The 27,245-nt window shown below is 40.0% G+C and overlaps 1 protein-coding gene across 8 annotated transcripts in view; it reads left to right on the top strand.

Annotated features, from left to right (window-relative positions):
- The window catches only part of PTPN1 (protein tyrosine phosphatase, non-receptor type 1), a 74,903-nt gene that overhangs the window by 21,414 nt on the left and 26,244 nt on the right, over nucleotides 1-27,245 (top strand). For 2 of the 8 annotated variants that reach the window (XM_023761744.1, XM_023761742.1), the window contains exon 1: nucleotides 16,041-16,069. The exons of the other annotated variants lie outside the window; for them this stretch is intronic. In XM_023761744.1, coding sequence (XP_023617512.1) covers nucleotides 16,056-16,069 — 14 coding nt within the window. In that variant the 5' untranslated portion in view covers nucleotides 16,041-16,055. Of the gene's footprint in view, nucleotides 1-16,040; nucleotides 16,070-27,245 lie in introns of those variants that run through there. 8 annotated transcript variants of the gene reach the window in all.

The raw sequence follows: 27,245 nt of genomic DNA, 5'->3' as shown, positions 1-27,245 counted from the left end.
AAAAATATTTTTGCCAGGAAATCACTCAAACACTTAAGTCATTTTTAACCTCTGCAAATATGCTACATTTTAAAAAAATATGTCAGAAATGGGTTACTCATAAAATTTTATATATTTCCTAATGCATTCTTTTTAAATAAAAATAAGTTTTTACAGACTTTCTCATGCTTTTATTTAGAGGATGTGTTTTGTAATGTAGAGCACTGCTTCATCTTGTCCTGTGAGCTTGATTTTTTAAAACACTAAGCATTTATTTTTGTATTTAGAAATAGATTGAATAATTACAAAATCAGTGGACACTTATGTTTACAAAGCTACATATGTCTGTTCTTAGTTGCACTAACTCATAACCTAAAGTAACCTTCAACTCTTTAATTTACTCTTACATATGATTGATTGCCGAGTTCTGCAACTTTATACTTAAAACACAAATCTGAACCTCCTTCTTTTCTTACCCTCTTCCCTTTGTCCTTTTTAAAAAATATATATTTTTATTGATTTCAGAGAGGAAGGGAGAGGGAGAGAGAGATAGAAACATCAATGATGAGAGAGAATCATTGATTGGCTGCCTCCTTCACACCCCCTATTGGGGATCGAGCACGCAACCTGGGCATGTGCCCCTGACCGGAATTGAACCCGGACCATTCAGTCCGCAGGCTGACATTCTATCCACTGAACCAAACCGGCCAGGGCCCTTGTGTTTTTCAGGCCCCTCTCATCTCTGGCCTTTTATAGTCACCTTCAGCGTCTTCATTTCCATCCTGTCTCTAGCTGGTGAAGAAGTGAAGTCACTGTCCTACTTGAGAATTTCAATGGCGCTGCATTGCTAAGGGTATACTAGTAGTCTCCAGATGCCTTGGCCTCACCTAACACAAGTGCTTAAAAGCAGGTCTGGATAAAGTTGTTCCCTCAACTCTCCAGGTCCAGCTGCCCCAGCCAGCCTGCCCTAAACTCCCACACCTTCATCACATACTCCAGTCTAGGTCCATATTGATGCTGTATCCCGCTGAGCCACCACCATTCACCATCCTTTCAGCTCACAGTTCCCTGCCTCAGTGAAATACATGCCTCTTCACACTGAGCCAACATTTCTATTAAATTTCCTTGTTTGTTTTTAAATTTCTTTGTTTTTGAACTATGGAAATATTAATGTGCTTTCTTTATTGATTCTGTGAACACATTAACTTTTCCCTAACTCACCTGAAGAATCCATCTGCCCTAGGGCTAGAAAATTAGGAATTGGTTACAGAAAGCCACTAGAAAGAACATATTCATCTGCTGACATGCTATTCTTTTTAAAATACTTAATAGCAGTTTATATAAATTAACATTTTTATTCTAGTGATTATTTATTTCTTCTCAGCTAGAATGTGAACCCTCTAGGAATTTGCAATCTTGTCTTTCACATCTTTGTATTCTCAGCACCCAAGGTACCATCGTGCTTTGCATCTCCTTGTGGAATCAGATCATGCACAGATTTAACCTTCCTTAGCTAAACTATATGTACTGCTCTTCTCCCCAAAGAGAAAAAAAGAGAAATCCCTTGAAATACTACATTATCCTCTCAAGCCACACCTTGATATCCTCTATAGAGAAAGGGAGGCTAAATTTAGAAGAGAAACAAAAGAGATTAAGATCTGGGCTTTAAAATAACTAAGGCTTTCGTCCTGGCATTTAAGGTATTCTTTCCAAGGTTAATTTTAATTATATGCAATTTTGCCTCATTAACTACAGAATTACTGTGTAAGATGGGGTTCCTCTGTAAACCCTTCAGAAATGTTTGTGGAATTAAACCACAGAAGGACTCGGCACTTGAGAATAGTCTACCTAACAATTATTCTTGAGCAGTAGAGTCCTAATTTTCTCTGTAATCCATTATGATGGTCAACTATAAATTATGTTGGCACTTAATTCATTAAAACATGATTAGGTGACTGCACTTGCCTTAGCAGTGTGCTAGGCACTGACAAATTCAGGGATGATCAAGAGCACATACCTGTGGTCCCTTTTATAGACAGGAGGAAGACAACATGAAACAGTCACACAAATGATTCATTTTCATTGGGAGGAAGTGCTATAAAAGAAGAATAAAAGGTGCAATGAAAGTGTTGAAGAAGGACCTTTGAGCTGGTTTGAAGTGGTCCCTAGATGCTTAAGCAAGGCCTAGAGCTTGGGGTGGGCGAGACTTGTGGTTAAAAGTGGCTTAGCAATTTTCAAGAACACTGAGGAGGCACGTATGGCCGGGGCATTGGTCTCCAGAGTGCATCACCTTTTCAGGTTACGATTGCCAGAAGTTAGTTATTGATTGGTAGAAAATAGTATTTCATCTTGGTTTATTCAGTATTTAAAAATTAAGAATTTATCTTACATTAGAATCCCATGATTTGTTAAATGGCCCTATAGTCACTTTATTCATTTTCTTTATGATTTTATAAAATATGTTTTAAATGTTCCAAGTCTTGATTATATCTTTTCCCCTTGTTAAGAATTCTTATTTTTTTAATCATATACTATATTTTATTATGAAGTGATATGTTTACCGTGGAAAACAAGATTTTTCTTTATCTTATCACTACACAATGTAAGTACTATAAACATTTTGTCTATGTTCTGCCAGTCATATTTTTAACCGAAATTTTCACTGAGGTAATTGTAGATTCATGTGCAGTTGTGAGAAATAATACAGAGAGATCCCTTGTACAGTTTGCCCCTCCCCCATGCAAAACTGTATGTAGTACAATATCACAACCAGGATATTGACATTGATACAATTTGTCCATGTTATGCAGATTTCCCGTTTTATTGTTACTCATTTATGTGTGCATATTTGTTTTCCATAGACTGTAGTATTGGTAATGTTATTTTTTTATGTGATTTAGTTTTAATTTTTACCCTCAAAAAGCATGCCTCCCCTAATCATATATCCCTCTCCTGCTCTTGTGTGTTTTCTCTAAGTCTGTTTAAGAAAGCAGCTACTTGTAAAAGAAATAAATAGATGGAAAACAGAAATGTGAGTCTGTTTAACAATCAGCAGTATTTTACTAGCCTGCTGATTGTTATACACAATTTAGCCAGTTTATAGTTTCTGAGTTGCTGATGAAAGATACACTGGATGTTTTCTAATCGAGAGAGAACCATTTAGTCCCATTCAAAATGGACTGAAGTGTCAACTGTGTCTGAAAAAGGCCTGATAGTGATATTTGTCAAGTTGCCTGTAATTCAGGCAGACCAGAATAGAAGAATAAACATACAGGGAAAGTGCCAGTAGCAAAGGAGGCTTTGAGATCTTTGCTTTTAATCTTGAGTGAATATTCTCAGATGGTAATAGATTATCTGATTTTCCACTGACTCCCTCCCCCTCTGTGTGACAAATAACCAAAAAGATATTCAACACCCTGGTTGAAACACGTGGTCAGTTGATTTTCAGTGGTCATATGATTTTCATATGTGGTCAGATTCTCAGTATTGCTTGAATTTTCTAAATAAGAATATTTATAATATTTATAATCTGAAAATACTCCCAATCATCAATTTTGGGGTATAAAAAGGAAAGAAACACTTGATAAATGAAAAGTAAAAAGTAAGTTGTTTCAGAGTAACTGAGTTCAAACAGCATGAAGAGAGCAGGAGAGAAGATGATTGATGCTGGTCGTCAAGTTGCATGGGGTAGTTAAATGCACATGGACCAGATAGTCAGCTGGAAAACATTAAAAGCAGGATATAACTACCAAGGGACTCTATCCAAGAAAATTGAAAGGACCTGAGAAGAAAAACTAGTTAGGTGTGATTGTCAGGCTAGATTTTGGGTATTGAGAAAAGGGAGTTCTTTCTGTCCAAAATAGGTTCTCTCGGTGGAGGTTGGTCTCTCCCTAATGAACAGTAACTGTTGAGTTCTGGCTGGATTATACAGCGGCTCTTAGTAACTAAAACTTAGTAACATAAGAATAGAAGGAAGCTACTTAAATAGGGGAACCTGTTTAACAAACCTAACTGTTAAAATGCTGAAGTTATTTTTTAGTAGATTTTTGTTTATTTAAATATTTGTATTGATTTTTATGGAGAAGGAGAGAGAGAAACATTGATTTGAGAGCAAAACATGAATCAGCTGCCTCCTGCAGGCCCCTGACCAGGGAGACCAAGGATCAAGCTTGCAACTCAGGCATGTGCCCTGACCAGGAATTGAATTAGCAACACTTCAGTGCACAGGACAATGTCCAACCAACTAGCCAGGGTTAGTTGAGTTTATTTTTAACTTATTCCAGCTTTTATTTTGGAGGTTCTAGGTAAAGTAACAAGTTAAGAAAATTAAATTATTGCTAAAATACTGGGAGTGACAGATTTATTCTATTTGCCAATGTGACTGATACACATATAAAACCCAGTTAAAAATACATGAGTAAATGAAGGTAGGTTAGATGGCTGATTATAAGATGATATTATAGAATAATATGTATACTATATAAAAACAAGCAGTAAGAATTCAATATTTATGTTTGCAATTGTTTGGAGAAAAGTTTGGAAGAGTAGAAGCTACTATATTGTTAACATTCGTTACCTTTATTTTCCATTATATCTTTGTATTATACACTAGAGGCCCAGTGCATGAAATTTGTGCATGGGTAGGGTCCCTAGGCCTGGCCGGTGATCAGGGCCAATTGGGGCCTTCCGGTTGCTGGCCGGGGCCTTCCTTTGTCCCGCACTGTTCCCTGGTGGTCAGCACACATCATAGCAAGCAATCGAACTCCCGGTCTCCTGGTTGAACTACCGAGGGGGCACTTTGCATATTAGCCTTTTATATATATAGATACTAGAATTCTTAATTTTATCATGAAGTCTTTTGGTATTTAGGAATGTTTGCATTTTAGCCAGTTAACTGCCACGATATTTTGAATTTAATTTAAAAAGGTCCACCACTTGCATCTATAGACACTTATGACATACAAATGGATATAATAGTTACCTCTTTACTAACATAGTGTTTATTATATACCTTTAGTTCCCTCAGTTTAGGGGTATTACTGTGATTTCCTTCTGTGAGCAGTATTGAAGTTAGCTACTACAATCATGCACCACATAACAGCATTTTGGTCAACGACGGACTGCATATATGATGGTATATGCCACCTAGCCTCAGTGTTTAATAGGCTATGCCACCTAGGTTTGTGTAAGTACACTTGATGTTCGCACAGCAATGCATTTCTCAGAATGTATTCCTGCTGTTAAGTGGTGCATGACTGTAATCGTCTATTCTCTTTCCCTTCCCTTTCCTCCAGCATCTGATTTGAAGTATTCACAGTTGATATCTGAGGATTCTGTTTATATCTGTGAAACCAATCAGCAAGATTATTCTACTTTTCAAAAATTTTTCGTGTTCTGCCTCTCATACTCCCTTTTTGATGGTTGTACTCTACATTATATAGTACATCATCTTCCTTACAACCATCCTTTTGTCTTAGCTCTACTGATAAATATTAATGCTTACTCTGAGTTCTTTCTATATTTCTCTAGTCATTGTTTGCCTGACACTCACTCTCTACTATATTCTTCAGAAAGGGTTTATGGAAACATCATTCCGTAAGTTGATGTTCATAAGTTTGTCTGCAGCTTTTATATTTGAAAGCCATTTTGTCTATATATAAAAACCTTTGGGTCCTATTTTCTTTCCTAAAGTAATTTGAATTTGTCATTTCATCGTCTTCTGGTATAAAGACAATCTAATTGTCTTTCCCTTATAAGTGACTTGATCTTTTTGCTTAGATTCCCAACAGATTTTATTTTAACCTTTTATTTCAAAGTCTAATCATTTATTGTATTTCTTCTGTTACATTGTTTTGGTTTCCTTCTTCAAGGACTCAGCTTATTATGAGTATGTTTGATCTTCTTTGCTTATCATGTTTCTTTCACCTTCTCTCAAAAATTTTAAAATCTTTTTATTTAAAAAATAAATGAAAATTTATTAAATATAATTTCAAAATACTAAATATAATTTTGACTTACAGAAAAATTATAGCATTAATACAAGGAACCTATTTCTATTTGATTATTTCTTTTGAGATTTTTAAAAACTCTTCTCTATTCTGTTTCTTTTAAGGCATTAAATACGTTTATTCTTATGTTCCTCATTTCGTCTTCATTTCTGAAAATATTTTTTCTTTTCTTTTCTGATTTCTTTCACCTCCTTTTCAATCTTTATTTTTTTCCAGTTGCCTTGTTTTTTGATTTCTCATTCTCATTTATGTTCTTCCATAGCTTCTACCATCTTTTTTTTAAAGAAACCTCATCTTTAATATAAGGCTTACCAGTTTAGATATGCTTATTTTTTAAAATATGTTTTTATTGATTTCATAGAGGAAAGGAGAGGGAAAGAAACATCAGTGATGGGAGAGAATCATCAATTGGCTACCTCCTGCATTTCCCCTACTGGGGATTGAGCCCGCAACCCGGGCATTTACTGTGACCAGAAATCAAACCGTGACCTCCTGCTTCATGGGTCAATGCTCAACCACTGAGCCACACTGGCTGGGAGCTTCTACCATTTTCTTAATTTCTTTTAGCTTGTTGGATTAGTGTTCATCTGTTATGGGCACTTTTCTAGCATATTGTTTTGTCCCTTCTTCTCATTAATAAGATACTGCTGTATGGAACTCAACTGTCCCTTGTCTGCTCATTTTTTAAAAAATATATTTTATTGAATTTTTACAGAGAGGAAGGGAGAGGGATAGAGAGTAAGAAACATCGATGAGAGAGAAACATCGATCAGCTGCCTCCTGCACACCTCGTACTGGGGATGTGCCCGCAACCAAGGTACATGCCCTTGACCAGAATCAAACCTGGGACCTTTCAGTCCACAGGCCGACGCTCTATCCACTGAGCCAAACCAGTTACGGCTGTCTGCTCATTTTTAAGTGAACAGTGTTTCTCTTATAGTTTTAGGAAGGAGGGAGTGGATCAGATAGATATTCTAGCTCAGGGCCCTCAGGCTCTCTCTTCAGTGATCTTTGTGGTTTTTAAAAAGATCTTGTAATTTCTAAGATCTGCCTTCCCTGTTCCTCCCATCCTACCTCTTATCTTAATCTCCTCTTTCCTCAAAACTGTCTCCTAGAAGGGCGTTTCAGTTTCTTAGTTTTGAGAATCCATTGGGTCTATACTTCCATAGTATCTTGCGGGGAGGGGAAACCAGGCACTCCCTGACTGGGAATTGGAGCCTGCAGAATCTACTCCCAGTTTGACTCTAACACAGATTGGCCTATCAAACTTTCCAGAGCCATCAGAGTCACCTGTGTTGGTTCTACTTCCTCCCACACAAATGTGAATACCACATGGGTCTGAATAAGTGGCCTATCTCTACTTATTGGTACTTTCAGAATCAAAGTGTGACTCAACCCTAGGTTTGTCTTAATTGTCGGAGGAATTCATTTTACTATCCTTGTTGCTGTGTGTTTTTTTATGGAGAAACTAGAGGCCCGGTGCATGAAAATTCATGCACTGGAGTGGGGATCCCTCAACCCGGCCTACCCCCCCTCACAGTCCAGGAGCCCTCAGGGGCAGGAGGTGGCCCGGCGATCAGGGGAAGGCGACGCCCCCATCATACCTCTGGTGCTGCCACTGCCAGCAGCACAAGCCTCTGCCCAGCCCTGGTTACCTGAGCCTCGGGCGGCCCTTGGGGGCTAGGGGGCTGAGGGGGTTGGGGAACTCTGGAGGCGGGCCTGGCCTTGCAGCACGCCTGCCACCCTGGTGGGTCTGAGGGGACTGGGCGCCGCCATCTTTGAGGGCAGGGCAGTCAATTAGCTTATTCCCTCCTTATTGGCTAATTGAGTTGCAGGCGCTGCCATCTTTGCGATGGTGTGAGGGTCAATTAGCATATCCCCTCTTTATTAGATAGGAGGATTCAGGGCAAATTAAAAACTATGCTACTGCTTTCACCATTTTCCCAGAATCAAAAAGCCAGAGTAATCTCTCAGAAACATATCATTCCTCCCACTTTAAAAAAATGGAATCTTAAGACTCCTTAATGAAAACTTTCAAACATATAGAAGTAGAGAGATTAATATAATGAACCCCTATGTATCCATCACCCAGTTTCAATAATTGTTAAACTTATGACCCATTTTCTTTCATTTGTATCCCCTTTCTCTCTTTAACTCCTCCTAGCTCTGATTTATTTTGAAGTAAATCCCATAATCATAACAAATACTTAAAAAAAAAAAACATTTTTGAACACTTAGATCAAAGGAGCCAGAACCACCTCTGTATGTCAAGGAGAGGACCTGATACCATCCTGGATCTGGGCTGAGGTGCCCATCAACCTGGAAGTACATTCAGAGTATAGCCTGTAGGAAGCTGATCATCATGGCAATTTCTGTGGCACAAGAAGCTGGTAAGACAGCATTTGCCATTCCTGCCTGAATATTAGCAGCGGAGAGTCCCAATGTGTCTTGATTTGAGAGTGCTTTGTACTACACTGACTCTCTCCTCAGCCTGGCGTGGGGGCTCCGTGTACAAACCTAGATATCCCAGCCATTGACGTGCTCCTTCCCAAGTTTATAAGGAGGAATGCAGCCTTCTTCAGGAATATACCACATTAGAAAATGGGGCTGCCTGCAGGATTGGGAGGAAGCGTCACTTTCTTCCAAAAAATGTTTCTATCACACCCAGCCATTTCCTGGGTATCATAGCCAGAAATTACTCATTTCTGGAAAATCATCCATGAGCTTTCTATTGAGATCAAAGACAGAGCAGACAGAGTTCTCAAAGTTAGTTGGGTCATTGGTACTTTCTTATGCAGTCAGTCATTATTTTGTTTTCCACTGTCATCCTCGTGCTATATCTGTTTTCTCATTCCAAATTCATAGCTCTCACTTCAGTTCTTTCTGATCCTGTTTAGCACACTCATTTAGTAACTCCTTATTGAGGGCCCTGTGTCTGCAGGAATTGTGCTGCACTGGTGAACAAGCCAGGCCTGATGAGTATCTGCTCCTTTGAGCGGGGGAGACTCCATATCATCTCTTCTGGAAAAGCCTGTCCAGCCCTGTTAAGTAGAGACAGGAACTTGTGAAAGTGTTATGTGTATCCTGGGTATCCTTAGGAGTCTAGGCACACAGACATGAGTTGCAGGCCACTGTAGCAAGGTGTGGGCCCCATCTCTCCTTCCTGATCTTTGGTGTAATGGTGGCTTGGAGAGTAACAAAAGCATCAGGCTTCTGAGGTTGCTGCAATGGAGAATGGCCATCCCTTCTTCACCTCAGCCTTCATTGCTGAGCTCTCCTTTCAAGCAACAGTGCTGGAACAGACTGGGTAGAACAGCTTGGACAAAGCTATTTATTTCCTCCCATTGATGCCAACCAAAGTCAGCAATGCCAGGAAGATCTCTTCCCTCTGCACCAAATGTGGCTGCTCCACAGTTTCCCTTGATGTGACTGTTCTCATTTTTGCTAGCTAACTTTGATGGCTTCCCCTCTTTCTGTAGGGTAGCTTCCCCCTCTGATCATACTTTCTACTCAACAGTGTTTGTTGTGGCTACAGGTGGTATTCCCGCAGATATAGGGAACTCATTGAGGACAGAGACTATGAGAACCTGCCCCACCAACACTGTCATAACTTGAAATGCAAGGACAAAAATTGGCAGCAAGTACAATGATATATTGTGGTCTTTTCTTTTTTTTAAAAAAAAAAATATTTTATTGATTTTTTACAGAGAGGAAAGGAGAGGGATAGAGAGTTAGAAACATCGACCAGCTGCCTCCTGCATCAAGGTGATCCTCAAAACATGACTTTGGCATCTTCTGTAAGAATTTGCTTTAAAGACTATACTTGGGTGGTAAAGCCAATTACCTTTAAAAGAACTTTACAGTTTGGCTTTTTAACTGTTCTGTCCTCTAATGAACAGTGAAATGTTATACTGTTTATTGTGAGTAACTTGTGAAGATTGCTTTCTAGCACAGTAGGAAAAAAACATTCTAATAGTGATTTTTTTTTTTTAGTTTATGTAGTGCCATTACATGAAAGTGTCATTAGATTCAGTGTTTCTAGAATTAGTTATTTTAATTATTGCTCCATTTAGTCCTAGAGATTTATGTTTCTCTAACCCAACTTAGATATCATCATTTTGTGAACCTTTGAAGGGAGAGTGTTCAGCTAATTGTAATATCTTTAAAGGATATTGACCCTGCAATAGCTTCAGTTATTATGTAATAATAGTGACCCCATGTCTGTATCCTGCAAATATATATATGGATTTTGGTTCCTATATAGTTTTAGATGTGGTACTGAGATATTGAGCAAACTCTCTTGAGGAAGGATTCAGCATCTGTCAGCCTTCAAAAGCTTCTAAAAATTGATTATATGTTATTAGCAAAGGTTTACTGCCGCCTCCTATTGTATAAAAAATAAATGTATTTTTATGCATTCATCTCTAAGAAGGCAGATGACCAAAACGATCATGCAGCTGTTGTCCAAAGCTATGACGAGAGAAGGAAGGGATAGAATCTTTATAAAAGATACCATCTCACTAAATATGTTGAGGTGGTGGGAAGATATAATAATTTAATTTGTTAAGATACTGCTGCTTTATGCTGGATCTAATTTGAAGTAGTTACTCTAAAAGTTGCTTTTTAATTAAATATACTTAAGAAATTTGCTCCAATTGAAGTTAGAAAGTTAGAAGTCAGGTAACTGACATGGAGAAAACTGTTTGTTTGTTTGTTTGTTTGTTTTAACAGACCTGCTTATGAACATGGTGAACAGAAGTAATTTAATGTTTTTAATTTTTCTTGTATTTGACTACAAGTCAAAATACACACAATAATACATAATAGATAAATGTGGCGGCAGGGTTTGTACCAGCCATCTGCCCTTTTTTTCCTTACAAAAGAACAAAGTAACAGCAGTATTCATTTTAACTACAGAAATACTCCAGTAGTATAAAATTCTCTATATTTTAGTCTCTTGTGTTCTTCTTGATCTTTAATTTGCTAAATAGTTGCAAAGAATGAATCTAGCCTGCATCAACTTCTGAATAAACAAACAAAAAACAATTCTACCTATCTCTGAAAAAATAGTAATTTATTCATTCTGAAGTTTAAATTATCAGATGCAGCTGCATTTTGTTTCTGTTTGAATTTAGGGAGGGGGGAAGGAGCTCTCTGTAATATACAATCTGAGCTACCATGATATGCAGTCACAGAGATTACACTGAGTATAGGGGAACTGTTAAGCTGATGGAACCATGGGAAACACTTATTCTTAGCATAGTGTGAGATTTAAAAGCAATATTATAGGCATAGTTGAAAATTGTAGGAAAAAATAAACCCAGATGGATTAAGATTAAATGTTTTTTAAAAGTGAGGAAGAATACTAAGGAGAAAGACTTGCTATTAGAAGCAATAAAGGAAATTGCAGAGAAAATGATCAATAGGTATCCTATATAATAAAAAGAGGTAATATGCAAATTGACCCTTACTTCATCACACAATCACAAGATGGCTGCACCCACAGCGGAGGTGGGGTTCTCCTAATGAGAGATCAGCAGGGACCTGAGGCTGCGTGGTGCCAGGCTAAGGCGGGGTACCTGAGGCTGCACCCCCCACCCGATGGGGCTTGACAGGGGACCTCAGGCCACGCCCCCACCTGGCAGGGCTTGACGGGGGACCTCAGGCCATGCCCCCAGCCCAGCGGGACTTGACGGGGGACCTGAGACTGCATGCCCCACCTGGCGGAGCTTGACAGGGGACCAGAGGCTACTCCCCCTGCCTGGTGGGGCTTGATGGGGGTGGGGCCAGCCGGGTCTGGATCTCGCCCAATGGGGGTGGGGCCGGTCAGGTCTGGGTCTCGTGCGATTTCCAGGTGCATGTGGGTGGGCGGGGACTTGACTCTGGGTCCCGCGGTGTGCCCCAGACTCTGATAGGAGGAAGATTTTCATATACATTTTACTAATTTTCTTTCATCTCTGACACTTCTATTATAGAGAAAGGGCAAATAGCAGTATTAAAATATTTCCTCTAATTAATTCCTTTTTAACGTGCACAAATTTCATGCACTGGTCCACTAGTGAATACATAAATATTTAAAACTACTTTTAAACTTTATTGCACAGGTAATGCATATTTGCTGTAGAAATATTGGGGGAAAATGAAAAATAAAAACCAATAATAATTCTGCCAACTAGCAGTAGCAGCTCTATAATTACCACTTTGACAGTTTTGTGATCCTCCTACCACACTTAAATTTAATTTCCCATACATAAAAATTTTGTAATGTACAAACAGGTAAATTGGAAAAGTGTTTAGACAAAGAATTTATTACTTTAAAATATGTAAGTAGCTTATATGAGTAAGAAAAACACATCTCAAAGACTAGTAGGCACAGGACAGAAAGAGACAAACCACCCTACCACTATGTGTGCATTGTCCAGCAGACATTGAGCATCTGCCTGCTAATAAGTTAGGCATCCTTATTAAAGTTGTGCATACTGTGCACATAAACAGCTGTTAAAGGGACAGACATGTCATATTGTCATCTATATGTTTTATTCCAACATTTTGAGGTATAATTAAGATATAAATTAAAATGTGCAGAAAATATTTTTCTTCCATTGAACTTTTAAGAATAATGTAGGAGGATGTATTTTTTAACTTGGGATGGGCAAATGTTTTTTAAACAGGATACTAAAAAAAAACTAACAGTAAAATAAAAGATTGATAAATAGAACTACATTGAAATTAAAAACTTCTCTTCATTTAAAGACACTATTAATATGCAGAAATAGTCTTAAATTCCTCCCACCCCTGTCTGCATTCCCCTCTGAGTGTTGACTCTAATCAAGAGGTAGAGAATCACTTTTGAATTTGTCCTTGGCTAGCAGAGTATTGGTGGTCAGGACATAAACAGAGGTATAAAAAAATATTTGCATGTTGGGCCTTGCCCTCTCTTGCTGTTTTGAGAATTGTACAATCACTACCATGTGAACAAGCCCAGGCTAGTTTATCGGATGGTGAGTACCCTGTGGCCTGATTACTGCCATTGCCCTTGTCAGTAGCCAGCCAAGCATCAGATATGTGAGACCATGGGGCTCCCAGCTGACCACAGTGCATATTAGAACCCAGCTAACATCACATAGAACAGAGACACGGCATCCCAGCCCAAAGAGCCAACCTCTAGAATCATGAACAAGTTGCTGGTTAAAAGCCATTATGTTTTGGGGTGGTTTGATATACAGCAAAAGACAAATGATACAGAGAAAGATATTTGCACAGTATATAACCACCAAAGGACAATTTCTAGAATAAATAAGGAACACTGTATATCATTTAGAAGAGAGACAACCTAATAGAAAAAAAAAGTGGACAAAGCCTAAGTATAATCTGATTTCAACTATATGACATTTCTGGAAAAGTCAAAATGAGATTAACAAGAACAGTGGTTGTCAGGGTTTGGGGGTGGAGGAGAGAAGGATAGATGAATCGATGGAGCACAGGAGGATTTGGGACAGTGAAAATATTCTGAATAAAACTGTAGTGTGGATATATGTCATTATACATGTGTCAAAACACAAAATTTACAGCACCAAGAATGAACCTTACTCCAATACACTTTACATGCCTATAGCAGCGGCATCTTGCCACTTGTTCAGATGTCTTGTGAACAGTTGTGACATGTGCCACTTAATGATTTTCAATGCTGATGTTATGAATAAGTTACTTTAAAAGAACTAAATTAGAGTGTCAGTAAAGTCATTCCCATAATGTTACTTTCACTTGTTTTATTCAGAAGAGCTCTCAAGTAGGAATTTCAGGTAACACTGAGAAGTGCATGACTTCTTGGTGGAAAAAAAAAAACACAGAAAACCACAGACTGTGGACTCAAGTAGGTTTTTTCTCTTGTAACCTCATGATAAGACTAGCATGACTTGGCTTGGTAAATAGTAAGCACTTACTAAAGTGATGATTTTAGTTTTTGTCAATGTCTTCTCTCACCAAAGAGATATTTTCCTGAAACCCTACAGTTTTTAAGACCTTTGCTGTTTATTTAACAACATTCTAAATTAGCTTTTTGTCAGTAGAGTTGCATCTCATTCATGGACTGGGGTCTAAAAAAAATGAGAAATCTGCATAGATCAGGTTATCCTTAATTTATCCATAATGGATGGTAGTTTTATGTGTGCAACCTGATACCATTGTTCTTAGGGACATTTCAGTGCTAGAACCCTTAATTTAACCCACAAGAAGAAGCAAAAAGAAAGACACAGGCACAGATACAGATTGGGGTTTTTAAACCACTCATTCTGCCTTTCCTTGAGTGATCAGATCCTGGTGGTGGGGAGGGAGTGTAGGGAGAGTATCCACTTGTTTGGGAGCTTTACTTCGTCTGTTATACTGTTATTCCTCTCTAACCTTGGTGACTAGTCATGAATGTGTTTGTGAGAGTTCCATGTGGCAGTGCCTAGCTCAGAACCTAGCCTAATCTGTTTATCTGGCTATCTTCTCCACTGAAACTCAAGGCACATGGCAGCAGGACTTTTGCCTCTCGTTCATATTCTTAGTGCCTGCCACATAATCCATGCTCAGTATATACAAGGTGGGGCAAAAGTAGTTTCACAGTTGTTCATATGGAAAATAATACAATCCTATATAATAAAAGCCTAATATGCAAATTGTCCCCTCACGCAGTTGTTCGACCGGAAGTTTGACTGCTCGCTATGATGTGCGCTGACCACCAGGGCGCGGTGCAGAGCATGATAGGCATCGGCAACGCGCTGTGACCTCTCGCCAGCTACCTGGGATGGGTGACGGGGACAGAGGTGCAGTGAGAATGCAGGGTGTCCGCCAAGCTCACTCTCACTCCCCATGCTACCCTCCCCTGGGATGCCAGGGCTTGCGTGCCAGGGAAGCCCCTGCGCTCAAGTGCTGGGCACCCACGAGGAGCCCGCCCTGCACCCATGTGGCATCTTCCAGGTGAGCTGGGCCACAGCCACCAGGACCGCAGGGGCTGATCGGGCTCCCCATGGGTTCGCACAGGAGCCAGTCTACGAGGCCAGCCGGGAGAGAGCACACTGCCCGCCTGGCTTCCGTGCGGTGCCACTGAGTGGCCCAGAGGCCCACACTGTGCTCCGGCCCGCAGCGTCCGGCCGCGCTTATTGCATCTCCGCATGGGGACTCAGGTGCCGTGACTCAGGCGGAGGGGGACATGTGGGGGCCCAGGTGCTTCCCAGGGCTGACAGGTCAGCTGGCACCTGCCCTTCTATGCCAGACACTCATGCTTTGATCACCGACCAGGCCTAGGGACCGCACCTGTGCACGAATTTTGTGTACCAGTCTCTAGTAATTAATAAATAATAATGTGAGAATAAATTGTTTCCCATACTCAACTGTAAACCCACTTTTGTCCACCCTGTCTTTGGATGAATTGAAGAAACTCATACATCAAATCTAAACCTTGCTTCCTTAATCCATATACACAGAGTTCTTTGGAAAGCCATGTAGGAAGAGCTTGGTCACCTCTTTTCCCAAGTTATTTTATTTTTGTGATCTCACTAAAGAACTGTCACTTCATGCTTTGGGGCATTGGTTATGTTTTCCTTCTTCACCCCTAATTCCCCAGATGGTGTTCTAGAAAAGTACATTGTACTAGAAAGTATTTAGATTATTGGTTGATAATAATGCAAAAGTCCTTTCTTTGGGTATGGTAACAGAATCATGTTTTGCTCTTAGAATATTAAAGAAATTATTAACCAAATCTGGTTTCATTATGACATTCTGTTTTCCTCCTATTCACACTCTAAATTATGCACAAAAGAATATACAGTTTCGTAATTATGGTTCTCAGTCATTTCAGAATAGGAATATCATGTGGGTTCATAAGGTCCCTCCCTGTGACCACTGAGCTTAGGAAATTAACCATGAAGGGAGGAACTAGTGGTTGGCAATCTGATTCCCTGTAAAGAAAGGTGTAAACCTTCCACTTCCAGATGTCTGCCAGCTACTTGCATCCTTAGTCAACTGCACCACTATCCTCTGGCAACGTGCTCCAACCCCAGGGCCTGAAATACTTAAACTGTCCTTATGGAAAGCAGAAGGTAAGCAAAACAGAAGTGAAAGTAGATTCAATTTTTTAGACAGTTCTCTTACAGGAATAGTTCTGTAGTTCTCGGCATTTAAAAAGATACTGGTTCCAATATGTTTTATTGACATCAATTACTGTAAGTCTGATTCATTTTCTGCCTATTGATTTCTGCCCAAGGTGAAATTCATGACATTAAACAGAAAACATAAGTGATTAAAAAAACACATACTATTAAGGACTGTAAAAATAAGGTTTAAAGTCAATGACACTTTAAAAAGCAATTTTTGTACTTTTTTGTTAATATTTTTGGTAGCATAACCGTAAGAGTTGTTAAAAATTAAGTAAATGACAATGTTAAAGCCCTATTAAGCTGCCAAAAGATAATTGTATTTTTTTTGAGGATTCTTTATCCTTACTATTGTGTAGCTTTATTCTTACCCTAATGTGTTTGGGCTCTGGCTTATTTTTTAGGTGTGTGCTGGGGCCTCTCTATCCTCTGTTCCTTCATGTTTCCTAGTTCTCCATGTTGCATTCCTCTGTACTAGCTTTCTTTCTTTTTTTTTTAATATTAACATTTTTTTAAATTAAATCTTTATTGTTCAGATTATTACAGTTGTTCCTCTTTTTCCCCCCCATAGCTCCCCTCCACCCGGTTTCCATCCCACCCTCTGCCCTTACCCCCGCCCCCCATTGTCCTCATCCATAGGTGTACGATTTTTGTCCAGTCTCTTCCCGCATCCCCCACACCCCTTTCCCCCTGAGAATAGTCAGTCCACTCCCTTTCTATGCCCCTGATTCTATTATATTCACCAATTTATTCTGTTCATCAGATTTTTTATTCACTTGATTTTTAGATTCGCTTGTTGATAGATGTGTATTTGTTGTTCATAATTTTTATCTTTACCTTTTACTTCTTCTTCCTCTTCTTAAAGAATACCTTTGAGCATTTCATATAATACTGGTTTGGTGGTGATGAACTCCTTTACCTTTTTCTTATCTATGAAGCTCTCTTTATCTAACCTTCAATTCTGAATTATAGCTTTGCTGGGTAAAGTAATCTTGGTTGTAGGTTCTTGGCATTCATCACTTTGAATATTTCTTGCCACTCCCTTCTGGCCTGCATAGTTTCTGTTGAGAAATCAGCTGACAGTCGTATGGGTACTCTCTTGTAGGTAACTGACTGTTTTTCTCTTGCTGCTTTTAAGATTCTCTCTTTGTCTTTTGCTCTTGGCATTTTAATTATGATGTGTCTTGGTGTGGTCCTCTTTGGATTCCTTTTGTTTGGGGTTCTCTGCACTTCCTGGACTTGTAAGTCTATTTCTTTCACCAGGTAAGGGAAATTTTCTGTCATGATTTCTTCAAATAGGTTTTCAATATCTTGCTCTCTCTCTTCTTCTGGCACCCCCATAATTCGGATGTTGGTACGCTTGAAGCTGTCCCAGAGGCTCCTTACACTATCTTCATATTTTTGGATTCTTTTTTCATTTTGCTTTTCCGGCTGGGTGTTTTTTGCTTCTTCGTATTTCAAATCTTTGACTTGATTCTTGTGATCCTCTATTCTGCTGTTGGATCTCTGTATAATATTCTTTATTTCAGTCAGTGTATGCTTAATTTCTAGTTGGTCCTTTTTCATATCCGGGTCTCACTAGATTTCTTGAGGGTCTCACTAAATTTATCACGGTTTCTAGGAAATTCTTGAAAAACCTTATAACCGTGGTTTTGAACTCTATATCTGGTAGTTTGCTTTCCTCCATTTCTGTCATTTGTGACCTGTTTCTTTGTCTCCTTATTTTTTATGCTTCCCTGTGTTGATAGAGTGGCTTTGTGTGCTATGTGTCCTATAGGGCCCAGTGGCTCAGCCTCTCCAATTACCTGAGGTGGACACTCTTGGTGCACCCCTTTGTGGGCTTTGTGCACAGTCTTGTTGTAGTTAAGCCTTGATTGTTGTTGATATCAGTGGGAGGAATTGACCTCCAGGCCAATTGGCTGTGAGATTCAGCTGTGTCTACGGTGGGAGAACTTCTGTGCTGGAGACACCCTTATGGGGCAAGACTTGCTTCAGTGGGGCTTTGGTGCTCACTGAGTCTGCCCCCTGAGTGTGTCCCTTATGGATCTGAGGAGTTGTAATCTGGATGGTCCCACTCTGACCACTGGGTACACTGGCTCTTGGATCTCTAAGGAGGTGCTAATTTAGCCTCTGCCTGAGGCTACCCAGCAGGAGCTACGGAGAGATCTGCAGATTCCTCTTCTTTGTTTGGGGTTTGGAGGTGTCCAGATGAGGCCCAACTGTGAAGCAGTGCCAGCTGCTGTGGGGCCTTGGGCCTTCTTTTGGATGTTCTGGGTATCTGACCCAGCTGCAGTTTGTTAGGTAATTTTAGATTGCAAAGGGCCAGGCCATTCATATGCAAAAGCCTCTGCGCACAGCTTGGGTGGGTGGGGTCTCAGGTAGTCAACAGGGCAGAGCAAACAGCTATGGCGGATCCTCAGCCCTGCCCTAAGAGGTCCTGGGTCTCAGTGTCCCGTGGTAATCGCTGCAAGCACCTCTGAGAGAAAGCCGCCCTTGAGTTCTGCCCGATGCCAAACAGTCCAGTTTCTCCCCGTATGAGTCTGGGTCCCCAGAGACTCGCCCAGAACTGGAGTTCAAGCAGTTGGGAGCTTGTGTCTCCCTCCTGATTGAAAAAGACAACCGCATCCTCAGTTGCCAGCCCTTTCCACGTGCGCCTCCGTACCTCTGCACTTAACTTCCGCAGCTCCTCTGAGTCTCAGTGTGCTTTTCTCTTTCCTTCTAGTTGTAGAATTTCTACTCAGCCAGCCTTTCTGTGTTCTGGATGATGTCTGTTTTGTCTTTTAGTTGTATTTTTGAAGTGGTTGTGCGAGGCAGCAATTTCAGGTGTTTACCTATGCCACCATCTTGGTTTCCTCCGTCCCTCTGTACTGGCTTTCAATTTACTCATCCTTTGACTGCGCCCAGTGTAGTTTACCGTCACTATTGAGGTTGTTTTGTTTTGTTTTCATTTCAGTGATTATTAACTTAATTTCCAGAATTCATTTGTTCTTTCCTATCTACTTGTTCTGGTTTCATTTCTCCCTGTTTTTATTCATAACTAGAGACCTGGTGCATGAAATTTGTGCACTCGGCGGAGGTGCGGGGCGGGGGGGAGTCCCTCAGCCTGGCCTGTGCCCCCTCGCAGTCCAGGAGCCCTCGGGGGATGTCCGACTGCCATGGAGGTGGGAGAGGCTCTATGGAAGCGCACTGACCACCAGGGGGAAGCTCCTGCATTGAGCATATGCCCTCTGGTGGTCAGTGCGCGTCATAGCAACTGGTCATTCCGCCATTCAGTCGATTTGCATATTAGCCTTTTATTGTATAGGATACTAGTGGCCCGGTGCACGGATTCATGCACATTGAAAGGAAATTAATTAGAAGAAATATATTTTTTTAATATATTTCATTGATTTTTTACAGAGAGGAAGGGAAGGGGATAGTTAGAAACATCGATGAAAGAGAAACATCGATCAGCTGCCCTCTGCACACCCCCTACTGGGGATATACCCGCAACCAAGGCACATGCCCCTGACTAGAGTCGAACTCGGGACCCTTCAGTCTGCAGGCCGATGCTCCATCCACTGAGCCAAACCGGTTAGGGCAGAAGAAATATTTTAATACCGCTATTCGCCCTTTCTCTATAATAGAAGTGTCAACGAAATTCACAATCGACAATGACAGATTGAAACACAGGTGTGCAATTGGCACCAGCAAGAGCTTTATATGTATCGTGCATGCGTAAGTCAACTTAGCCTTTTATATATATATATATGTTTTATATATATAAAATAAACTTGTTTAATTAGACTTGCTTTCTGACTTAGCTAAACTTTGTCCAGCCCAGTGAAGCACCCCAACTTCTCTTTCAGGTAATTGTCAGCAACACAGCAGTAAATATCAACATGAAGCACATTATTATTGTAAATCACACAGGGAGAACAAAGGGTAAAATATTTAACTGTAGCAGTGTTTGACTATATTCTGCACAGTGAGAAAACCTGAAGTCATTTACAAGTTCCACCATTTCTTCTTTTCAGTAAGGTCAAGTTTCTAAACTTTCTAAATCTCCATTTTCCAGCTAATGAAAAGAAAATAGGATTCTACTGAGTCTCCTATTTACTCCAGGACTTCTGTGAGGATCAAATGAGATGAGGCACATGAAAACGCTTCACAAACATTTGGTTAAACTATAAAATGTTTGCACCTGGCTATAAAGCAGGTTGGGTTCCTGGGCTGAAGAAACTCCAAGGAGGCTAGTTGCTAGGGAGAGGAAGCCGGGCGTTGCTACGTGATGTTATTACCTGGCGCCCACAGCGACTGTTTCCGGGCTGGGCTGGGCTGGGCTGGGGGCTGCATTTTGCGCCATGGGTTCTTGGCAGCATTGGCTGCGATTTGGTGGGTTATTGCTCTGGGGTGGTGATGGGGCCTGTGTCCCATTTGGGGGAAGCTGAGAGTTGGTTTGTCGGTGCCAGGTCCGTGGTGCCATTTATTTTTAAACTAGGGGCCTGGTGCACAAAATTTGTGCACGGGGGCGGGCGGTCCCTCAGCCCAGCCTGTGCGCTCTCACAGTCCAGGAGCCAGGCGATCATGGAGCCCCCCAATTGATCGATCGCCCCACCGGCCTGTGGCCTGGGCCTCCCTCTGCAGGGTGATCACGGGGCGATGGCTGGGTCCTGACCAAACGCATTGCACCCACCTTGTCTGGCCTGGTGCCAGTGGATGTCATAGCATGGTTGTCAGATGGTCGTTCCACTGTTTAGCCGTTCGGTCTATTTGCATATTATACTTTTATTATTATAGACTAGAGGTCTGGTGCATGAATTCGTGCACTAGTGAGGTTCCTCGGCCTGTGGGATCAGGCCAGAACCGGCTCTCTGACATCCCCCAAGGCTGTGGTCGGCAAACTGTGGCTCGCGAGCCACATGTGGCTCTTTGGCCCCTTGATGCTGAGTCGCAGTTTGCTGACCACTGCCCCAAGCGGTCCCGGATTGTGAGAGCGTGCACGCCAGGCTGACAGACCACACCGGTGCACAATCAGGGCTGAGAGGGACGTGGGAAGTTGGCCAGCCAGGGAGGGACCATGGGAGGGCTCCAGGGTGTGTCCAGCCTGTCTCACTCAGTCCCGATTGGCCAGACCTCAGCAGCAAGCTAACCTACCGGTCGGAGCGTCTGCCCCCTGGTGAGCAGAGCATGTCATAGCGACTGATCAACCGGTCGACTTTCTGTCCCCCTGGTGGTCAGTGCACATCATAGCGAGCAGTTGAGCGGCCTTAGCATATCATTAGCATATTATGCTTTGATTGGTTTAATGGCCGACTGAATGAGCAGGCACTTAGTATATTAGGCCTTTATTATATAGGATGGCCAGTGCGCGTCATGGCAGCTCCAGCATTGGGTGTCTGCCCCAAGGTGGTCAGTGCGCGTCATAGCTACCGGCCAGATAGACAGACACTTAGCCTTTTATTTATATATATATATATATATATATATATATATATATATGTATACACACACACACACACACACACACACACACACTCACACAGACTAAAGGCCCGTTGCATGAAAATTCGTGCACTGGGGGGGCGGGGGTCCCTCAGCCCGGCCTGCCCCCTCTCATAGTCTGGGAGCCCTCAGGGGATGTCCTACTGACGGCTTAGGCCCGCTCCCCTAAGCCACAGTCTGGCCTCTCTCTGCAGGAGGCAACCGCCTGATCAGGGGAAGGTGATGCCCCCATCATGCCTCTGCTGCTGCCACTGCCGGCTGCCGCGGCTGCCTGAGCCTCAGCCCTCGCAGCCACCGAGGCTTGCCTGAGCCTTGGGCCCTCGCAGTGGCAGCCACCATTCGCAGCCTACCTGAGCCTTGGGCAGCTGCTGCGACTTTGTCCGGACGTCTGCCCTAATTAGCATATTACACTTTTACTAGTATAGGCTTTTTACACATGATTCCTTTATTTATCCCTGATTTAAAATATACTTATGTATCCCTGATTTAAAACATACTTACTTATGTATTGTATAGCCTGACGGGCTATACAATAAGTTTCATCTAGAGTGGATTTATTTTTCTAGCTGATGTGTTGGATATCTTTTTCAGAACGAAGTATCTTCTGTTTTTTTGATCCTATGCTTGCAGATCATTTTGAGTGGGAGGCCTTTTGTTTCCTTTTTATTTATTCATGTTCTATTTTTTGAGCTTAACTGTACCTTTGTGCTTTTCTTTGTATTTAATTGACCATTGCTTTGTGTTCAGAGCAGAGGCTGTACATCAAAGTGTGAAATCGGTCCCACTGTCTCCACCAGATGTTCCCCTTGTCAACTTCATGAAGGGTATTTCCTACCTCCCATTCCTGCCCTCATTCTCTCATTTGTGGGGAATTTGTAAAGCAATTTGATTATACTTTTTCCAAATGTGCATAATTGTCCTGTTAGTGATTTGTAACTCCATTATCTTTTAACCTCGCCCCAGACTAGTGTACAAGATGACCCAACACTTCCTCAAGCTCTGGCAGGGGTGATTATTGTATATCCTGCTTCCTTTTAAATGCTGACTACTTTTGTTTCTTCCTTCCCTCCTCTCTCTGTCTCTCTTTTAGCTACCATATAAAATTCTTAGGAGCTTGGTTTACTTTTCAGCATTTTTTAAAATTCAGTACATAATTATTTTAAAATTTAAGCCAAAACAAGGTTGATATTGGTTAGCTAAATTTTAAGTTTTTTTCATTATTGTCTAAACATTGTAGTTTATCTTAAAATTTAATTATTGAGTATATGATTTCTTGCATATTGCAATATAATAAAAATATTTTCCTAAGGATTTTGTAGTACATTATATTGTTCCATTAACTTCCATATATAAAAGATACAGCATTGCTTTTAACTTTGAAAGACATTTAACCTCTGCTGATTATTTGTGTATTTCTCATTTGTCATACAAAAATTTTATGTTCTCATTTATAATGAGATTTATGATTAACAAAATTTGTTTAACAAGTTATTTTGAAGATTTGTTTTCTAGAATTTTAGATTAGTGCCCTCCCCCCCCCCCCCATTTCTATATATATCTCCCTAGTCAGTGGTGACTACTGCTAGAGTTCCAGGAAACATACACCCTGTGTGAGCACTTACTGCATTTTAAATTATTGCCTTTATTGTATTTCTGCACTTTCCTTCTATCTGAGAGCCAGTAGCTCCCATAAAGTACTAGGTAACAACTCAAACAATCAAATTAGGCAACCATTTGTAAAATGGGGGTGGGGGGATCATAGAAGGTGTTAGTTAAGGGACTTTGTAGTTCACCACAGGCCTAATGAATAAAAGATTTCACTGGAGTTTTTTCTTCCTTGAGCCTTAAAACATATCACTGTCAGAACTATTACAAAATACCTCTTTCTTTGAATCCATGTTGTAGTATTTTGGTGCTGTCTTATCAGGAGGTTATGTGGCCCAATTGCAAAGCAAAATAATAGTTGTTGTTATTATTCCAATAACTTCCATTTTGTAACAAGAAAATAGGATTGGACCAGACATTTTCCTAAATATGTTCCCTTTCAGGAACATTTCTTTTTCACAAAATGAAGCATATTGGTATAAAATTAAGGACTTGGAGTTGTGGGAGCCTTTAGTACCATTCATTGCCTAGTGGGCATGGCTCAGTGGTTGAGCATCGACCTATGAACTAGGTCACAGTGATGGTGAACCTTTTGAGCTCGGCATTGCTTTTAACATATTTTACATATTTGGTGGACTATTTATTTTTGACCAGCAAATGAGAAATACACAAATAATCAGTCAGAGGTTAAATGTCTTTCAAAGTTAAAAGCAATGCTGTATCAAAATGTGTCAGCATTTTGAAAAACCCTAACTTAATTTTGGTGCCGTGTCACATACAGAAATTTTTTGATATTTGCAACCATAGTAAAACAAAGACTTATATTTTTGATATTTATTTTATATATTTAAATGCCATTTAACAAAGAAAAATCAACCAAAAAAATGAGTTCACATCTCACCTCTGACACATGTGTCATTGTTTCGCCATCACTGAACTAGGAGGTCACAGTTTGATTCTGGTCAGGGCATATGCCCGGGTTGTGGGCCCTAGCCCCAGTGTGGGGCATGGAGGAGGCAGCCAATCAATGATTCTCTCTCATCAATGATGTTTCTATCTCTCCCTCTCCCTCTCTGAAATCAATAAAAACATTTTTTAAAAAAATTAATTCCGTCAGCAAAATTATGTTGACTGCCTATTCTAGCCGTGGGCATGAGGTAGGAGGGGATTGAGAGGTGAGAATCTCGATCCTTATCAGATTCTGATTGCTAAGCGATGAGGTATGCTCTCCCTACTTCATTACTGTCATAGTTGTAAAATGAATAATGTGTTTTACCACGGAATCAATAAGAGACAATCAGCCAGTTGTGAGACTGAAGAGAAAAGGGTGTTAAAACCAAAATTGCTATGTTTAACTTAATGAAGTGCTTACTAACACGAAAATATTCCTACAAGGCTGTACTGGCTTTTATGCCTACGTGTTTTCAAGAAAAATAGAAATTTCAAATCAGAAAATGACAGCTTTTCATCTGTTTGACTTTTTGCCCAATTGGATTTGGGAGGTATTTGAATAATGGATAATGAGCTTTACTGAACAAACACAGAAATTAATTCACTCTGGGCATAAATTCATTTTGTTACCAGAGCTTTGTATTCATTGGGAAATCATATGTTACCTTGTTAAATTAGTGCCATTCCACCCCTGAAGTGCTGAGGTACATTTGAATGATTCTTGAATTGTTCTGTGTTTTTGTTTAAGGGAGACTTCTGGGAAACTGTTTCATGGCAAGTTTATTATGTCCTTTTTGGCTTGGCTCCTAAATTTACCCAGTGTTCAACTTTTCATCATCAGCTTTAAGGCCTTTGTTTTATTTTATTTTGTAGAAATTTTACATATTTGGTGGACTATTTATTTTTGACCAGCATAATAAAAGATCTAATGGGGATATTTTATGCTTGTGATAAAGTCAGCTTATACTTGTTTATTAGTGAGCAATCTTCTTTTTCTATAGCTATGGGAAAGTTAGCCTACCTTTGATAGTTTTAGAGTATAGAAATCTTGTTTTGCTGCAATTTTGTATAAAATTTTATGGCACAGTAGTTTATTTACTTTCTTCTAAACCACTGTTGTTAATTACCTTTAATTTTAAAGATACTTTCTCACTCCTCAATTTTAAGACTATTCTCCTGGCATTTTATTTTACTAAATGAAATATAAGTACCTGTATTTAGAGCCAGCATATATTTCCCATAGGCCATTCTAAAGTAGAGAAACACTTAAATGGATATATTTCATTATTTGTAAATTATACCACAGAGTTTACTAGAAAAACTTACTGAACTACACACTTCATATGTGTGTATTTTACTCTGTGAGTATACCTTAATTTTAAAATCTGTTTTTAGCCCAGCTGGTGTGGCTCAGTGTTTGAGCGTCGACCCATGAACCAGGAGGTCATGATTCGATTCCCAGTCAGGACACATGCTCTGGTTGCGGGCTCGATCCCCAGTGTGGGACGTGCAGCAGGCAGCCAATAGATGTGTCTCTCCCATCCATGTTTCTGTCTCCCTCTCCCTTCCTCTCTTTAAACACACACACACACACACTGTTGTGTGAATACCTCTTATTTTCCCTTTATTAAATGACATAGCCAGGTTTTTACTTCCTCTCTCTCTCACCAAAGAAGTGCATATTAATGATCCTTTGGCTGAATCAGTTACACACTGGTATGGATATTTTGACCCTGGTTTACTCAGAGTATTCGGTGGTTTGTCCATATTAAGTATTTCTTCCATCTTCATCCGTTCACACCACTTGGACTGACCTCTGATTGTTTTCACCTCACAAGGTACAATTTGTACCTGTTGCTAAATGCTTCAGACTTTGATTTTCATTACTTCAAGTTATTTTTTTTCTGTGCTCTCTAGCATTTTCCTGAAAGCTTAATCATCCATAAAAGATGTGATGTGTGTGTTACTATAGATTCATTTGTTTAATTATAAACCTACCTGAGTTTATAATCTGTCATTGTGCTTTTAAATTATTGGCTTATCCTCTACTATGAGTCAAATATTCCTCCCTGCCATTTTGCAGTTTTTAAATAAGTAGAATAGCAGGATGTGGGCATTCTTTTTTCTTTCTTTTTTTTAATACAAGTTAAAAATGCACCTGGCTTAAGAAGTTAAATAGTATCATAATAGGTTTGTGATAAAATCCAGTTATTGGCTTGTCCACGCCTCAAGCCATTACCCCATTCTTTTCTCCCCAAAATTACTATTTTCAACTCTTGAGCTACTGATTCTAGCTTGTATATATTGTATATATCCAAATTTCTAAGGAACATGTTTATCTTTTGATTCATTAATTTAGACCTTTATTAAACTAAATTTCATTTTCTTAAACACCTCCTGCTTTTCCTCTCCTTTGTTTCCTCTCGCCATCTTCCCAATATGATATATTTTTTTGGTAAAAAAACAGTATTATTTACATTATTTCTCCCTAGTAGTCACAGTTAGTGTTGTACTGTGCTGTTTACTTTTTTAAAAAATTTCCTGTAGTTAATAATTGCCTGTTATTTTCATTTGCATAGTTTTCTTTCTACCTATTGCTAATTCTTCTCATACCTTCTAGTAGCCTTTCAAAACAATTTTCTCAAGGTCACTTAGTGCTGTCCAGTAGAAATACAATACAGCCCTCATATATAATTTTACCTTTTTAAGTCGCCAGAGTGAAAAAGTTTAAAAGAAGCAGATGAAATTAATAATATGGTTGACTTAACCCAATATGTTCAACACGTTATTTCAACAAATAATATTTAAAATATTTAAGACATTTTACTTTCTTTTTTTTTAGTACTAAGTCATCAATATCCAATGTGTATTTTACACTTTACGGAACCTCTTTTTTCAGACTGGTCACATCTCAAGTGCTCTCAGTAGCCATGTGTGACTTGTGGCTGCTGTATTGGACAGAATAATTTCAGGTGATTGCCTGGTTTCAGTTTTTTTTCTTGCAGATATCCCTACTGCAGACCTCCACTCTCTTTCTCTCTGGGTTGGTTGGACTGTAAGCATGTCACACAGAGCTATCATC

The sequence above is a fragment of the Myotis lucifugus genome, unplaced genomic scaffold (assembly GCF_000147115.1).
Source record: "Myotis lucifugus unplaced genomic scaffold, Myoluc2.0 scaffold_215, whole genome shotgun sequence".
In the NCBI taxonomy this organism is placed as follows: Eukaryota; Metazoa; Chordata; class Mammalia; order Chiroptera; family Vespertilionidae; genus Myotis; species Myotis lucifugus.
Note: the sequence above shows the minus strand (reverse complement) of the source record. Positions and strands in the feature narration are given on the sequence as shown.